Raw genomic sequence first — 12,949 nt, forward strand, 5'->3', positions numbered from 1 at the left:
CGCTTAGGTGCTAATGTTGTAAAAAGATTGTCAATCAAATTGTCAGAGAAAGCTTTCAAGAAACACATCACCTTCGATAATTTTTTTTGCGACTGGTCACTCATGCAGTATTTATATGAAAAAAATATATTTGCAAGTGGAACGGTTAGAAGAAATAGAGCAGTTTTACCTAGTATAATAAAAAGAACTGGCAGGAACAAGAGTTTGAAGTTGAAAAAAGGCGAGTTCAAGTGGAGAACTAAACAAGACGTAGCTTTTACTGTATGGCAGGATACCAAAGAGGTTTTGTTACTAACCAATGCTTTTCATCCCAAAGAAGGAATGACTACAGTTCAAAGAACTCAACAAGTTGGCACTAAGCTGACAGTGAAATGCCCAAGGGTAGTGAAAGAATACACAAAAATAATGGCAGGTGTCGACCTATTTGATCAAATCAAGAACACATATTCTATCGGACGAAGAAGCAAACGCTGGTGGCTGCGGATATTCTACTTTTTGGTTGATGCAAGCTTGACAAATGCTTTCATTTTATATTCCAAAACACCAAGGGTACACAAGCTTACCAATTTAGAATTTCGGGTGGCTCTTGCAAGAGGACTTATTGGTGGTTATAGTAGCAGAAAAAGAAAGTCGAGCGTGGGCACCTACGTTTCCAAGAAATTACGATGTGATACAGACAATTACCAAAAAAGTATCAACGCTGTGCCTGAAGAAGTGCGATTCCAAAATGTAGGTGTGCATATGCCAGCAGCCATGGAGACCTACCGGCGCTGTAAGCTCTGCAGCACAAAGACGAGCGACAAACGAAGCAAAATAAAATGCGATAAATGTAATGTCCCGCTTTGCATTACACCGTGTTTTGCACAATACCATACTGTAAGCACATGAGTAGTTGGAGATATTTTTCCCACCAAATTTCCACAATTTTCCTAATTAGTTTTCCAATTTTTTTTAATGCCATTTTTTTAAATAAATAAAAATATGCCAAAACTATAAACAAAAGTTGTTTTATTCTTCTGGATAGTTCTGCTTTATAAAGGGTTAAATGTACAGAGATGCGCCCATCTTCTAAATGTTTGAAGAAAAGTCGGAATGAACTTGCTTACTGTTGCAACTGCAATGAGGATCATCCGGCAAACTACAGTAAATGCAAAGTCAGACTAGCTTACTTGGAACGTATTCAGCAGAATAATTATGTACGGAAGCCACCTCAACTAATACATATTATGTCTAAACCTTTATAGAAAACTAGAACCTGGGCCAATGTTGCCGCATCTACTACAACTGATGGAGGAGCAACGGAAGCAGAAATAACACACTTCAAAAACCCGATATTACCCAAAATGTCTCAACCCATCCAAGATGATGTGGCAACCAAGGAAATGTATATCGATATATTATCAATATTAAGAATACTTAAAACACAATTTACTTGTTGCAAATCTCCATTAGAGAAGGTTATGCTAGTATTAACTCACCTCAGTCAGTATATATAGTAAGAAGGAAGTTCGCATACTTTCATGGAACGCCGACGGTCTACGTGGTAAAATACATGAACTACTCGATTTGGCAGTGCATGTTGTATCTGTTGATATATTATTTATATGCGTTTACTTGCTATCGACAAGATAAGCATCCCAGTGGCCGTGGTCAGGGTGTTGCTATCTTAATTAAAAGCAATATAAAACAATCCCTGATTACCGTTCCTATCACTAAAAATATTGAAGCAATTGGCATTAGCATTAAGTTATAAGGTGTTGAACATATTTTAGTGTCTGCTTACCAGTCCCCTAACTTACCGCTTCTTCAGTATGATCTTGATATTTTATTAAATCTTGGCCCCCATGTACTCATCTCCGGTGACTTCAATGTTAATAATGACTATTGTCAAAGCAGCTACACAAATACCCGAGGCAAAGTCTTGTTTCATCATATGCTGCATAACTACTACAATATTCTAGCTCCTGATAGTCCCACACAGGTGAATTATTCATCCGATTATAAAACTACTAAACCCGATTTGGTCCTGTCACATAATATTGTAAACATTAGTGAAGTCCAGGTAGTAGTAGCACTCTCATCAAATCATTACCCTATTAGCTATAGTATAGGAGGCAACCTACACCGCAATAAGATAGCTCGTTATTACCTGTATAACGATGCCAACTGAGGTGACTATCGTAATTGGTTGGATGAAAATATTAACATGTCATTCAAGAACCTTTTCCTCTGTAAATGAAATTGATCTTGCCATAGACCATTTGCAAAGAACCATTATTCGTGCGAGAGACTGCACAGTCCCTATGGGTACATATAAGACCAATAACGTTACTAAGTTGCCCCGACATGTTAGACAACTGATAAGTTACAAAAATTCGCGTCGCGTTGATAATTGTCTTACTAAAGGAGCTCTAAAAAAATTTGTTCGCCGTCTAATAAATCGTTTTTGTAGCTTGAATGAAGTGGTAACTAAGAACATTTCTGATAACAAATGGAATAAAACATTTTCAAAGATTGAAAACCCAAGAGTCGAGGAGTGGCGCGTATCTAGATCTCTGAAACCCAAGCGAATTACAATACCCCCCCTTAAGTATCCGGATGGAACCTTGACATCCAATGCAATTCCCTTCATTATATTTAAAGTTACAGTATTTCTAATCTGTCACATCCTGTTCGACCAGCGGAAGTGCGTACTATTTTAAAAACGCTTAAAACCCGTAAATCACCTGGGCACGATGATATCGTGAACACTCTTTTAAAGAATTTTTCACAGAAGGATGTTGTTCTCGTTACAAAAATTTTCAATGGTTGCCTGTATATAGGTTACTTTCAGAGCGCCTGGAAAACTGCTAAAATAATCGCACTAAAAAAAACCGGGCAAAGATGACTCAGTACCAACTAACTACAGACCCATTAGCTTACTTCCGTCTTTAGGCAAATTATTTGAAAAAATTGTGTACAATCGCCTACGCGCAGTTTCTGAGCACTAACTAATTAATGAGCAATTTGGTTTTCGCCAATCGCATTCAACTGCTCATCAGCTGGCTCGGGTTTGTGAACATATAACTCATAACCTCAATCTTCACCAATCTACTGGTATGGTCTTACTTGACATTGAAAAAGCTTTTGACAGCGTCTGGCACGAGGGCTTTCTTCACAAACTGGTGGTTCTTAACATACTCGTACCCTCACCATTGATAAAACTTGTCAAGTCCTATCTACGGGATCGTAAGTTTAGGGTTTATATTGGTGAGAGCGAATCATTGTGTCGGAATGCCAGCTGGCGTCCCTCAGGGATCTATTTTAGGTCCATATTTGTTTCTGTTATATTTAAATGACATCCCAAGACAACCTAGAACAAATTTAGCCTGTTTTGCGGATGACACGGCATCTTATACATCTTCTGATGATATTGATAATTTGTCGCTTACAATTATCCATCGATCGGCTTCACACCTTTTTTACTAAATGGAAGCTTAGGCTTAACGAAAGCAAGACTGAAGCCATTCTATTTACTCGGCATCGTGAACCTCCCTTAAGAACATTAGAACTTGCTGGTTATATAGCGTCAAATGGAGACGGTCCGTCCGCTATCTTGGGTTAAACATGGACGTAAAACTAAATTGGTCGAAGCACATTGCAGATTTACGAGTAAGAGGTGCACAAACACTTGGTGCCCTCAGCCTAATCTTAAAACGAAAAAAGGAAACTTAGCGCGTCTACCAAGCTAAAAATTTATATTGTACTTGTCAGGCCAACAATAACTTATGATTGCCCCATTTGGAGTAATACTTGTTCAACTAATTATAAATTATTACAAATTATCCAAAACAAAGCACTCAAAATAGCTTACAATACTCAATTTAAGAGATGTGTGTATTGCTGTAGTATATATATGTAAAGAAAGTATATTTCTTTAGAGTTTCAATATTGTATAATTTAAATTCTCCCGCGCTCCAAGCCGTCGGCAAAGCAGTTCAAAAGTTATGATAAAACAGTAACAAATATGGCAGTCAGAAAAAGACAATTTTGATGTGTCATCGTGCGTGACTTATAACGGATAACGGAATAAATCAAAAAACCATTTGTGAACTTACTTAAGAAATAAACTTTAAATGTCGTTTCTTTGTTTTTACAGGTACAGTAGTATAGAATGCCGTATTTGCCTCACTTCTGAAACCGGGCGAAGCCCGGTTTCCCCCATCCTGAAAGCCCGGTTTCGAAAATTTTTTGAGGATTCTAATAAGATTCTTATTGGATTTTGATGAAAATCTAACTAATTCCAATTGCGTTATATAGGTCAAAATACTATCTCATAGCACTCATATATGCGCCGACTCTACATCACTACCTCAGGTTTTTACCTAAGTCTGTGGATTCTAATTCATATTGGAATATAGTTCCTGGATGAGTGTAATGCGTATTGGGATAAGTTCCAATACGCATTACACTATAGCAGATATAACTTTTTTTATTAACTTTACTATTCGATATAGGTATATTCGAATTCTAACAAGTTTCTAAAACCAAAGCTATTATTCTAATTATTATTAGATTTTCTCGTACTTTAAATTAGTAATTCAAATTATCGTAATTTCAATTAGTAAATTCATACTTTGATAAGATGAAACCAAAATATATAAACTTAACATATTTCAGCGTTATCAAAATAATTACGTTTTGATTAAGTTTATTAAGGTCTCAATATGTGATATTGATTAAGTATATGCACATAATATTTGGAAAATAAGAATATTTACAACTTATTAAAATAGGTTTATGAAAACATTACGTACGATAGGTTTAACATATTACAGAATTATTAAAATGATTTTGGTTTCATTAAGTTTATTAAGGACTTTATATTACGATAGGTTTAACAACAGCATTATCAAATGGATTTTCGTTTGATTAAGTTTATTAAGAACTCTATATTTGATATTACGATAGGTTTAACATATTACAGAATTATTAAAATGATTTTGGTTTCATTAAGTTTATTAAGGACTTTATATTACGATAGGTTTAACATATTACAGCATTATCAAATGGATTTTCGTTTGATTAAGTTTATTAAGAACTCTATATTTGATATTACGATAGGTTTAACATATTACAGCATTATCAAAATGATTTTGGTTTGATTAAGTGTATTAAAGACTCGATAATTGTTATTGACAAAGGATATGCACATCATGTTTGAAACATTAGAATATTTATAACAAAAAAAGAGAAATTCTTAGTAGAGCATCGTTTAAAATAAGACAATGTATTGTTAATAAATTATTTTCGTCTCGAAAAGATTCCAAAGTTTTTTTAATTCTATTTTATGGAGCACTGAAATAAATAACACGCAAGTAACCTTTCCCAAAGTATTTTTTGTTGCACATTCCTCGTTACAAACAATAAACCTACCTGATTGCAGACAAGAACTTACTTGTTCAACTCAAAAAAAATATATTGTTCGTTGGAACATTATCTAAAGAATTTTTTTTATTTAACTATACGAAACACCGTAATAAATAACCCAACCTTTCCTTTGTCAAAGTATTTTTTATTGTCCATTCCTAGTTACAAGCAATAAACAGCCACGGTAGTTTCAATGATTAATTAAAGACAAGAACAAACTTGTATTATAAAAATGTGCGTATGAAACGTTTCACTCAACCATACAAGCCATAAGTTTATTCAGTGTCCGACTGTTAGTATCTAACCCAGTATTTTAAAAGTCTTTAAGGCATAAGTTTATTCAGTGTCAGACTGTTAGTATCCAACCCAGTGTTTTAAAAGTCTACTTATTAAACACTTACTAAGATCGACCAGTGGTGTGAAACAACATTTATTCATCATGGAGGTAAGAATCACATACGTTTGTCTTTTTTTATCTATTCGTAACTTATAATTGAATCTTTACGATGTGGAACTGTTATGAATCTTATTAATATTTTGTTTTAATCGTGATCTCATATTTATTCTAGAATTCACCGAATGATGAATATACTTTAAAGCACTTATATTATCCACTCAATATATCAGATGATCAAGATATGAGTGACAATAAAAAGACCGCAATGAGAAGGAGCAACAGTATAGATGCTTTTTTTGAAAAGCAAAAGAAAAAGAAGAGACAGTCAAAGTCTTCATGTGTAGCGCAAGCAAGTGACGGGGGCCTATCATATATCTCATCCAACGACGATGACAGTATCAGTGCAACACATCTAATCAAAATAGACATCTATGACATGAAGAGTCTTAAAGATGTTTCGCCTCTTGAATACTGGAAATATGCAGATTTGCGATTAAAGTACTACGTTGAATCTGCTGGTGATAAGCACTATCAAAGCATGCGAGATATTATATACAACATTACAAAGCAAATCGCTGGGAAGCATGACTGTAAAAAATACTTTATTGACAGAGATAACCAGAAACAATAAGTATTCTCTGAACCAGCGGTCGGTAAACATCACAAAGTAAAAAGACCCTCTATACGAACCCATGAAAACTTAAGTGCTTATTACCTGTATTTTAAAAATATTTTTCTTTATCTATTTGCTATCCCCACTGCTTCATGCAAGCGAAACTAATATAAAAGCTATCCTTTTTCTTAAATGTACTTCTGAGGAGGAGTTGTTGTTGAGTTAAATGAGGAGTTGCTCGAGCTGCCATCGCGTGCACACCTGTGCACCGGCGTTCGGGCCCGTCCTAGTGTTCGGTCACTGCGACTGCCTACCGAACCAACTGCGTCCAGCGGCGGCGCTCGGATTTACGCGTCATTCCTCCCCGATTCTGGTTCCCCGGTCTGCCACCAGCGGCAAGCCCCGGGGGCCGGGTCGGTGGGGTTGGCGTGCCGACACCGCTGCTCGGGCCACGTCAGGCAGCTCCGCCCCGCGCCGAAGCGCCCCGCGTACCGCGTCGAGCGCCCCGCGCTCCGCACCCCCTCGCGTCCCGCGTCGAGCCCCCCGTGCTCCGCACCCCCCCGCGTTCCCGCGTCGAGCGCCTTGCGCTCCGCACCGCCGTGTTTAGCGTTGAGCCTCGGCTCCGCTACCCGCGACCCTAGCGCCTTCGGCCATGCCGCCACCGGCGCCTAACCCGCCGCCGCTACCGCAGCGGCGTGCCACCCGTCCGCGCGCAATAAGGCGAAGAGTGTTCGTGCGGAACACTACCGCCGCGCTTGAAGTCGGCCTGGACGCGATCGTCGCGACCGGCCTCGCCACCCGCACCACCTTGGCCCACGGTGCTGGGCCCTCCACCGGAGCAGGAGAAGTGGCTTTTGCTGCAAGCCCGCTCTCTCTGTCGCCAGCGCTGTCTCGACAGGCGACACCGACCCCGACCCGGACCACGCCCACCGTTGCTGCACCTCCCAACCCAGGGACCAGGACTGCAGCACCAATACCTTCCCCGCGATCGCCGCGATTTACCGCCGCACAGGCGGACATCGCCGTGGGAAGATTCCCGTCCCCGCCTAAACGGGGACCCAAGACTCCGGCAGCTTTTATGCCATCAAGCATGCCCGCACTATCGCCGAGCTCGCCGATGGACGCTTCAGCGTCCCCGAGCCCGACATACGCCGCCCGGACACGACAGGCCGCCGGCGCGGCCCCCACCCGCGCCACCAACGTCGCCCCAAACGACGCCACAGCCGCCGCTGCTGCCCCAGCCGCTACCATCGACATCGGAGGAGCGCCGAAGACAGCAGCCAAATACCCTCCACTGATAGTGGAGGCGTTGCCGGATTGGCCGCACCACTTCCGGGAGCTGAAGAAGCTCCTGGGACACACACCAAACGGACGCCCCTATGGCAAGGGCGTCCGTTTTATACCCAAGTCGGACCAGGAGTTCCGCCTCATCCAGCGGTACCTGACCCAGCTGGAGGGTGCTAGCGGAATCTCCTGGTTCTGCTACTCGATGCCAGCAGAGAGGAGCCTCAAGGTGGCGATCCGCGGCCTGCCGGCCGACACGGATCCGGCACTAGTGGAGCAGGAGCTGCGCGAGCTTGGCTACACGCCGGAGCACGTGCGAGCGATCCCCGCCCGCCCGGGCAGACCGGGCTGTTTGATGTACGCGCAACTGCAGCGTACGTCGGACCTCACCCCGGGCATATATGAGGTGCGCGAGCTCCTCTGTATGCCCGGCGTCATTATTGAGGCATGGCGCGGCAGGAAGGGGCCCGCGCAATGCCATCGATGCCAGCAGTTCCGGCACTCCTCCCACAACTGCCACAGGCCCATTGCCTGTGTGAGATGTGGGGGAAGTCACCCAGCCCGGGACTGCCCTCGTCCCCGGGAGGAGCCGCCGACGTGCGCCAACTGTGGGGAGGCACACACGGCGAACAACGCAGCCTGCGCGGTCTTCCGCAAGGAGGCCCGCAACCGCCGAGCGGGTACCACTGCGCGCACTACCACAGCTGCGCGCGCCACAACTGCTGCTACTCTGCAAAGAGAAGCAGATGCACCCGGTTCACTGACGGCCGCTGCCAACCAGCCAGGGCAGCAGCAAGGCCGCAAGCGACGCCGCAAGCGTGGCGGTAAGCGCGCCAAAGCGCGCAAGCCGAGCGCACCATCCACAGTGACGCCCCTCATCACGATGCAGCCTCTAGCGCAGCCCGCCGGACCGTCCAAGCCCACCGTGGTCGCTGCCCCCGAAAGGGGGACGAAGGCGAAGCGAGTGGGAGTACCGCAGTCGGCAGTTCAGCCGGCCCGCGGCCCATTGGACACAAGGACGACCCGCGTCATCGGTGCCCTGAATCAGGTCCTGATGGCGATCCAGGAGCAGCGCGACCCAGTCCCGCTCATCCTGGCATGCATAATGGAGCTCTGCACTGGATGAGCTCCATATTGCCCCCCGGAATGCCGATGGGCCTTTTGAAGAACAAACCCCATCCTCACAAGGACCTACTATCCATTTGGTATACCGGCCCCATGCATGAGATGCCCACGTCGGCTATTCCCCGTCGAATAGTCAAGACTGTGGGCACCTCTTTGCAAGACAGGCGTCTTCAAGTGGCGGATGAAGACGCGCTGTCTACGGAGCGCCCCACGAGGACCACGTAACCACCGGACTTCCAAACGCTTCCTCGCCGCTGGCTGACGGGCGCTTGCCAATGCACATTGGCAAGCTCGACCTCGCTGAGCGGCGGGCGTAAGCCCCATCCAGGACATACCAAGTCGCCGCAGCACCGCTGATCGCCGCGTCATAACGCAGGCTTGATCGCGCTGCCGCGACTTCTTCCCCGGACTCGACACCACGGACCCAACGGTCCCACCAAGTGACCCGTCTGTAGTTGCAGACGGCGTTGCTACCACCGAAAAGGGCCATCGCCCTGAGCGGTTACCCCGAGCCCCATTTGGGACTCCGAGGAAGAAGATTAGGAAATGTACATGAAGTACATTTCCTAATCTTCTTCCTATTTTCATTATCATTCTAAGTTACCACACAAAACTGCACAATGACTGTCGAACTCAACGACTTTGTTTACGAAGAAGAAATGGTTGAGCTATGTCAAGCAGCGGAAGTTGAATTTGACTTAGTGAACCTGTGTATACAAGTAGAAACCGATCAAGCTGCTTTGTGAGTATATTTTCACTATTGTTTAAGTTACATAAGAATACTTGTTGCATCTTGTCTGTTCTGAGAGTGGGGCGTGCCATATATAAATGTTCGGATGATTCTTAGTTTTACTCATTGAGTGGTAAACTGTGAAAGCAAAATAATCACTATGGAATCTTTAACCAACGATGACATTAGTGTATTCACTAAACCATTTGTGGTTAATAAGATGCATAGGTATATACGATTGTGGTACATAAGTGATAAACTTCCGAGTTGGTTGTTAGAAGATCCAGACATAAAACCTTTTTATACCCCTTGTACGGATCACTTTACTTCCGCGTGTTCCATTTCAAGCGATGAAATTGATGGCGTGTTTCCTATGATGGCGTACTGCGTAATGTGTATAAAAAATGGTAAATTATTACTAGTGTATTAGTAATGCTATTACGTTTTAAGATATGTTATTTGATTTTATCATTTTAATTATTTTCAGATCAAGACAAAGTGGAGGAGGTGTAAAAAGAAAAATTGCTGTCACAAAATATTCTTCGAGTAAGCGTCCATTTTCTCAAGAGCCTTCAACATCTGCTGCGGTGGTAACAACGAACCCAATACAGGAAGAAACAACTACATCTGTAAGTTCTACAAACAATAATACTATCGAATGCCTTAACTGCAAAGTATATGTTAACAGAAAATATTATACCAATCATCTTAAAAGCAAGACTCATAGCAAAAATGTTCTAAGTTTAAATCCCAACTTAAATAATGTTCAATTAATAGAAACTGCTTTCGGACGGCGGATAGTAACGTACAGAATCCCCAATTCCACCAACACTAATTCTATATTCGAAACTCCTGAGCACTTTCTTAACATAATTAAAAATACTGTATATAATTTGCTTGATAATGCTTTAAAAGAGCATACTACATTAAAAGTAAATTTTATTTTACAAGGAGATTTTGTACAACCAACAAAAAATATAGAAAATACTTTTGATTTTCAAACATTTAATTATATGTTTTGTTTAGGTGATGACATTAGTGTTATTTATTCTAGTAGCAGTACAGAAATTTCAAATAAAATAAGTAATTTTGAAAAGAAAGACAGTGGATGGAGTCTTAAAAAAATAAAGTATATTGATATAAACATTAATAAATTTAACCCATTAAAAGGATCTTCTTATATAGATTTACCTTTAGACATTAAACATAAGCGGGCTATAATTAATGAAAAAAACAAAGATCATCATGTTTTAAATGGGCAATACTTTCTGCTTTGCATCCAGTTAATAAAAATTCAGATAGAGTATCTTCATATTTATCTAAACAAAACTCTTTAAATTTCACAAATATCCCATTCCCGGTTAAATTAAAAGATATTAATAAATTTGAGTGCTTTAATAATATAAGTATAAATGTTTTTGGTCTTGATCGTGATATAACAAATAAATCTACGAAAATAATTGGTCCACTATATTTCACAAAATGTCGTAAACAAAATCATGTTAATTTATTATTCATTAACAATGGATCCAATGGTCATTATTGTTATATTAAAAATCTTTCTCGATTAGTCAGCCGACAAATAAATTCACATGAACATGCTACACATATTTGTGATGGTTGTCTGCTTTACTTTGAAACTAATTCTAAATTGAAAATTCATCAACAACATGATTGTAATCACATCCGAACCGATTTACCGAACGCTGCGAGAGCTAAATTGACGTTTGATAAATATGAGAGGAAGTTAAAAGTACCTTTTGTTATTTATGCAGATTTTGAATCATTTTTAAATCCTATACAAGGCTGTGGTAATAATCCATCTACCTCGTATACTGAAAATATTCAGAGACACGATGAATACAGTTTTGGGTACTATATAAAATGTGCATTTAATGATAGTTTGTCTAAGTATGAAACATATACGGGTAATAATTGTTCCAAAGTATTTATGGAGAGGTTAAGCGAAGACGTTAAACGGATTGTTAATCAAAACTTAACTGTGATTAACCCTATTCCCCTCACGGTGGATATGAAGAATAAAATATCTGTCACTACTACATGTTATATATGTGATAAAGATCTCGATTCGGAACATAAAATAGATTTTAATAAATATACTGGTACCTTTGTAGGTGTCTGTCATACAAGTTGTGCAGAAAAGTTTGAAACCCCCAAATTTATTCCCATAATTTTACACAACCTAAGTAACTATGATGCTCATTTCATTGTGCATGCATTAAATTTTTCGGAGGGTGAAGTAAATGTCATACCCCAAAATAAAGAGCGATATATTTCTTTTTCAAAAATTATACAAATAGGTGTTAATAAGATTGAATTAAGGTTCATTGATTCTTTGAAATTTTTGTCATGTAGCATAGATTCGTTATCGAAAAATTTAAATGATGAAAACTTTACTGAACTGAGTAGGAATTTTCAAAATATTGATGATCTTCGTTATTTAAAACGTAAAGGTATATATCCCTATGATTTTATGACTTCATTTGAATCTTTAAAGTTAACGTCACTTCCCACACAAGAACAGTTTTTTAATACACTAACTAACAGTGCAGTATCAAATGAGGATTATAGACATGCTACGGAAGTTTGGGTTCATTTTAAATGTCGTGATATGGGTGACTATTCTGACTTATACCTAAAAACAGATGTACTTCTTTTAACTGATATATTTAAAAATTTTAGAAACGTATGTATTAAAACATATGATTTAGATCCCGTTCAATATTATACAGCACCGGGACTTAGTTGGGATGCAATGTTGAAGTATACACAAGTGACATTAGAGCTACTAACAGATTTTGATAAAATAGCTTTTGTAAAATCCGGTATACGTGGTGGTGTCTCCCAATGCAGCAACCGTTATGCACAAGCTAATAATAAATTTATGCCAAACTTTGATGAGCAAGTTCAATCATCTTATATTACGTACTTAGATGCTAACAATTTATATGGTTGGGCTATGTCTCAGTATCTTCCTACGGGTGGTTTTGAATGGGTGGATTGTAATACTGATTTTAATATTCCAATTGATTCTGATGTAGGATATATTCTTGAAGTCGATTTAGAATATCCACAAGATTTGCATGATCTGCATTCCGATTTTCCACTATGCCCAGAGAATATTTTAGCTGGAGGGAGCAAGCATTTAAAATTAGTTCCAAATTTATATGATAAAAATAAATATGTAATTCATTACAGAAACCTTAAACAATCTCTTGAAATGGGGTTAAAACTAAAAAAAGTCCATAGAATTTTAAAATTTCAACAGAGTCCTTGGTTACAAAAATATATTGATTTAAAAACAAAACTACGTACATCTGCTCATTCCGATTTTGAAAAAGACTTTTATAAACTAATGAATAATTCAATA

General features: G+C 40.2%; 2 protein-coding genes across 2 annotated transcripts; both read left to right on the forward strand.

Moving 5' to 3' along the window:
* Positions 1 to 5,783: 5,783 nt before the first annotated feature.
* On the forward strand, positions 5,784 to 6,723 carry LOC120636776. Its single transcript, XM_039908341.1, has 2 exons — positions 5,784 to 5,854; positions 5,979 to 6,723. Exons 1-2 carry the CDS (start codon positions 5,849 to 5,851, stop codon positions 6,435 to 6,437), a joined length of 465 nt encoding a protein of 154 aa, XP_039764275.1. The 5' UTR covers positions 5,784 to 5,848; the 3' UTR covers positions 6,438 to 6,723.
* Positions 6,724 to 9,448: 2,725 nt separating this feature from the next.
* LOC120636763 lies at positions 9,449 to 11,750 on the forward strand. Its single transcript, XM_039908325.1, has 3 exons — positions 9,449 to 9,570; positions 10,046 to 10,442; positions 11,694 to 11,750. The coding sequence occupies exons 1-3, from the start codon at positions 9,449 to 9,451 to the stop codon at positions 11,748 to 11,750; spliced, it is 576 nt and encodes a 191-aa protein (XP_039764259.1).
* The last annotated feature ends 1,199 nt before the right edge of the window (positions 11,751 to 12,949 follow it).

This window comes from Pararge aegeria (assembly GCF_905163445.1).
Source record: "Pararge aegeria chromosome W unlocalized genomic scaffold, ilParAegt1.1 SUPER_W_unloc_1, whole genome shotgun sequence".
Classification (NCBI taxonomy): domain Eukaryota; kingdom Metazoa; phylum Arthropoda; class Insecta; order Lepidoptera; family Nymphalidae; genus Pararge; species Pararge aegeria.